General features: G+C 26.7%; 1 protein-coding gene across 1 annotated transcript; it reads right to left on the bottom strand.

Annotated features, from left to right (window-relative positions):
• Positions 1 to 4687: 4687 nt before the first annotated feature.
• LOC113852847 (pathogenesis-related protein 10) lies at positions 4688 to 5581 on the bottom strand. The gene is made up of 2 exons (XM_027483233.1): positions 5310 to 5581; positions 4688 to 5123 (listed from the first exon to the last, which is right to left on the bottom strand). The coding sequence occupies exons 1-2, from the start codon at positions 5488 to 5490 to the stop codon at positions 4831 to 4833; spliced, it is 474 nt and encodes a 157-aa protein (XP_027339034.1). The 5' UTR covers positions 5491 to 5581; the 3' UTR covers positions 4688 to 4830.

Genomic DNA, 5581 nt, shown 5'->3' with positions numbered 1-5581 from the left:
CAGAGAGACTAATCAGAGTATTGATCAGAAGAATATGTGAGTTTTGTTTGGGATATGAGGTTTATGGCAGAGATATGCTATTTATAGAAACTGCCTAACACCTACTCCTAATAGCTGAACAAGTTCACTCAAGTTCTACCTCATCATCATATTTATTTATTAGGTCAATCCTTTCCGTGTTCTCTTAATTTCCACAATCTTTAATGGAATTCGGAAAGAGAAGACACAGAATTATTCAAAGGGGAACAATACTCAACTACTACTAGTTTATTTTATGAAAAATATTAACACTGACACAGATTAAGAAATTAAAATTATTTTTAAACCAATTCATTAAAGATATTAGTTAACAATACTCAATTTTATTTATGTATATATATCTGAATAGTTAAAACTTATCTAAACAAAAAGGGTAGCAATCATACCTTTTTTTAATATTATGATAAATTAATGACAGGTTGCACTTCCATTTATAATTTCATCTATGATAATAAAAAATTAAGAGTTCATAGAAGAACTTAGTGGAGCTGCAGATTGTGGGACATACATAATGTTTACTTTCTATGATCAAGGACTAAATCGATGTGAAATTTCTTTACAGAATTAAATTTATTATTATTGATGGACCAAATTAATCTCCACTTTCTTTGCAGGAACTAATTGACATCACCATTTTTTTTAGACTAAAATATTTAAGTGTTTAGCTTATTTTAATAAACTTAAACTTGGACTAAAATAATACTTTTTTTACTAAAATAATTAAGATCCAGAATGATCCAAGAGGAAAGGGTTGAATTTGTGTGTGAATATATATATATAACCCTTTTATTAAATATGGACTCTATAAAATTAACACAGTTTTACAAAATTAATATTTCATCACCTTAATTACTTTATTTTAACATATGACATGTCATTCAAAATATATAAATAATAACTGTTAAATTACATTATATATAATTATCTAAATTGTGTAATATATATATATATATATGACCATCGTGATAATATTTAAAAATTTATTAGTTAAATTAATAAAATTTATTTTTAATAAAATATTATTAAACATATTATTTTATTTAATTTAACCCTTAATTTTATTTAACCTTATCCTTTATAGAAGCGATCAACTTATGCCAATATAAACTACTCTTACCTTTATTTTTTTCAATTATAATAAATGTGTAAAATAGTTAAAATTATATAGAGATAGCAGTATAATTATAAATATGATATTTAATAGTATCTTAAAATTTTAAATAAATAAATAAAAGTAAAAATTATTTTAAAAGTAAATAAGTAAAGAATAAAAATGTGTTATTATACTGTTAACAGTAGTCTTATGTCATCGAATTATGTGACCCAGTCATTCGCAATTTGACGGAAAAAAAAGAAGAAGGTGTAAACAAGCTCTTCATGTATTGACAAAAAAGAATTATTGTATATTTAATGACAACGAAATCATAATATTTAATCAGATGTCTACGTTCGTTCCTGAAATCACGCATATTAGAAGTTATGGAGGATTACTATGAAAAACCAAAATTTTCCTTTGTGACGCATAAACACATTCTTTAGTCACTGTTTTTAGTCAATCAAACAAACATGTATCATCTAATATGACATTAATATAACTTTATAATACACTAAGTTATACAAAGTTGCGGAAATTGATGAGAGTGTTCCTTTAAAAAAAAATTAATTGTGAAGATAATAATGAGATTTAATTTTTCTAATTAGCATGCATTAATGGTATTCGAAAGAGGTTTAAATAAACTGAAATGGGATCCCCATGATCATTTGTGTTTCCTTAGAAATAAATATGAATCCGATTTTCATATATTTAGAAGTTGATGTCATGTTACATTAGAAGTTGTGGCCGATGAAGATAAGGATTGAAAACTGCAGGGTTTGACTAACGCAGAAGCACAAAGAGTTCAAGAACGGCCAAGTTTCAAAATTGGCAACCCCTCTCATTGTTTTTTATTCCTTATTTAATTCGATAAAATTTAGGTTTAGTTTTTTTAAATGTTATTATTCTATTTACTAATTGTAATTATAATTTTAATAATTTACAATAATATTAAATATAGTTTTTATTAAAATTAAATTTTAATTATAATTAATAAATAACAGTCAAAATATTTTTAAAAATAGCATATAAATTTTATCCCCTTTTTTTATAGTAAATTTTATCCCTTTAACAGAACTCTGACTTCTATATTGAATTCGTCTCTTATCTTATACGACCGCAAAGAATATTGAAGTCCATTTCATTTCATTTAAGCTGTCATTCTAAGCAGAAAGTAACTTGTCTTAATTTGGCTCTTCTATTAATAAAATTCCCAAGGATGAACTAAACTAATTTTATTTTTAATAAAAATCTATCGAAATAAAAGAGAATATGTTTTAAATTTTTAAAAATTGCAAAACCAGATAAAGAAAATATAAAATCGGACTATGGTAGAATCGGAAAATAAAAAAGAGTATGATCATGGATAAAAAAGATGCATCAGAATTATTTTGGGTCGATTCCTTTTTCCTTTTCCTTTATTATGGCTATTGCGCGAATTCGTCGTACAATAATTTTTTAAAAATTTTAATTCTTTGATATTTTTAATTATTATAATCATATTTTTCTGATTTTCTAATTGTTGTAATAATTCTTTTTTTAAAATTTTGTATCTATAATTCTCAAATTCTGATCTCATCAACTAAATTAAATTGGCCATTTTAAACTGTCTTATCTCCAAACCTCACCAATCAAATTATTATATTTCATATTCCAAAGAATTAATACAATAGAGTAAGGTAGATTTCACATTTATTTCCGAATATAGATCAATTGACAAAAATTCTTTCGATTTAACAAGTTTAAATTTCAACTAAAACAATATATATTTCAATTTAACATGTGATTTAAAGTTTTAAGTATAAGTAAATACAATTATATTAAATACTTAAAAGATAGTAATTCTATTCGACTCAAAAAAATAATTTTTTTTTACTTAACTACTTTTTCTTTTTTTAAAACAAGACCCAATTTTCTCTTCTTAAATTTATTAACCAATATTTCATCCAAAATATAAAAAATCTCAAAATTTCTCATCCTTGAAACCTTAATATCACATCATATAAAATCTCTTAAATTTGACCAAATTGTTTGGATTATCAACCTTTAAAAAATAATTTTGTATCTCAAAGTTGTCTCAAACCTCTAATTATTTGAGTTAAAAATATATATTTTGAAGATTTTCTATGCATGAAAAAATAATTGGAGCATAATAATAATAATAACAATAAAGAAATAAAATCCGTGCAAAAATTATTTAAGATTCAAATTAAACCTAAACAATAATAGTGGGATAAAAGTGAAATTGAGTAAATCAATTTTATGTGAATATACATGGCAATTGAGGGTGTGTGTAATTAAGTTGGAAGAACATGAGTATTTTTGGTTTTCGGAAACATTCAATTGTATCTGGTCAAATAAGAAAAGAACACCACACCTCTGTTTATTGTCCTGTTACAAATCCCATCGATGAAAAGGAAGATTTTTTCTTCATGTGAAATTTAATGTATTGTTTATTCATTATTATGAATTATATATATTTCTCTTAATTTAAAACAAAAAATTCTACTACTCTCTCCTTTCTCCTTTTAAAAACTTTTCAACACAACTTCCAATAGAATGGTTCGTGCAGTTATGCTAAATAATACATATCGGATTATCTACGGTGCCCAAATGCGATGGAAGCCTGTTTTAGGGTTCTGTAAGAATGAAAATTATAAAACTTTAATTGAATGTACCCGTAGTCTGATTTAATCATAAACTATCGTATAAAAAAAACCCCATTGTTTTTTATAATTATAAAAAATGATTGTACTTTATTGTTTTGGATATTTTTATTTTTAAATCATGCAATAAAAAGAATTCAAAGATATGTTAAATAATTCTGCATGAATAATTATGGATTTTATTAGAATGATTTTGATATATTTCTCTCTCAAAATTTGATAATATAAATATTCAAAGTCAAGCTTATAATTTGCTTCTCAAAGAATAAATGCATTTTATAACTCGTCTCTAAATAAATATCTAAATAGTTTATCGTTGAATAGTCAACTTAAAATTTTAAACTTAATTCTAATAATAATGAATAAAATCCAGATATAGAGGGATAAGCACGCCATGCAAGAAATATTCTAGCAATGTTGAGTAAATTTGCAAGATGTGTCCTAGTGTTGAGGAATTTAGTTGATATCAGATGTTTTTCGAAGTTTAGTTAAGGTTTAGTTGTATATTTTCTGTCGTGTTAATGTAAAGATACTTTGTATGATGAATGAAAAGCAAGACTTCCCATCTTACGTATTGAATTAATGTAATCCTATGTTGTGTCTTTCACTCACTTTATATGGATTGGTTCCCTCAAAATAGGCCTAACTATTCCGTGTGTAAATTACGTACAGAACATGAAGAAAAAAAAATTAAATTTGTTCAATATTCTTGTAGAAACAAATTTCTAGCTTCCAAAGTATGGTCATTTTATTTTTTCAATTTTGTCGTTCTCTCCAAATGCATAGTATTTAGTCTATATTTATATAAATGAATTTGTTTAATCGTGCAAGTGGAACACATCAATTTTCACCAAATGCAAAAGCAACATAGTAGCCAAAAACTAGTAGTATTTATGATTGATTACACGCCCAAGTCATAATAAAGAAAAATTTGGAAGATATGATAGAAGAAAGCGTTGGTGTTGTAGATCCATGGATCAAGCTTATCAATTTGCATCATAGCCAAGCTCTTATTATTAGTTCGAAAGAGTTTCAGTAATCAGGGTTGGCCAAAAGGTAACCTTCAACGAGCTTTACAAGCCCTTCGATCTTGGCTTTGTTAGCCGTGAGCTCTTCCTCACTGAGGGTAGCATCACCTTTGGTGAAAAATTGGACATGCACCTTCCTAATGGTTCCTCCATTTGGACCATCTACCAATTGGCTCTTATACGATACCTTCTCCAATGGTTCAGCCAAGCCAGTACCCTCAATTATGCTGAAGTTATATACAAAAGCACCCTCATCAATTGCATCAACTCTGTGCAACACATACTTCGTTTTGTCCCCTGCACCCATTAAATTAATTCATTAAATTCGGTAACATTTTGTAATTTTTAGTAAAAAGTTATTACACATAAGTTCGTTCACGTGTTAAAAAAATGTTAATTAAAATATGATTAAGTTTATTAATTAATTTGTACTGATTAATTACAATTACGTGTTTAATTAAAAGCAAGCATTAATTTGCTGACCTTCAATTGTGGTAATCTTCTTGATGGTTCCAGGGCCACCAGTTCCTTGGGTGAAAACAATACTGTGGATGGCATCAACAAGCTTGGGGAAGAGGTTGTGGAAATCTAAGGTCATGGCTTTGAAAAGCCTTGCAGGGGGCACAGCAGCAGGGGTAGCATATTCCTGAGTAACAACACCCATGGATTATGAAGATCCAAAATCAACACAAAAATTAAAAGACTAAGTGATTTTGTTGTGAGAAGATGTTAATGATGGTTGCTTCTAGGCAGTG

This window comes from Abrus precatorius, unplaced genomic scaffold, assembly GCF_003935025.1.
Source record: "Abrus precatorius isolate BTA unplaced genomic scaffold, Abrus_2018 Scaffold10, whole genome shotgun sequence".
Lineage (NCBI taxonomy): Eukaryota > Viridiplantae > Streptophyta > Magnoliopsida > Fabales > Fabaceae > Abrus > Abrus precatorius.
This window is presented reverse-complemented; position numbering and strand designations above follow the sequence as displayed.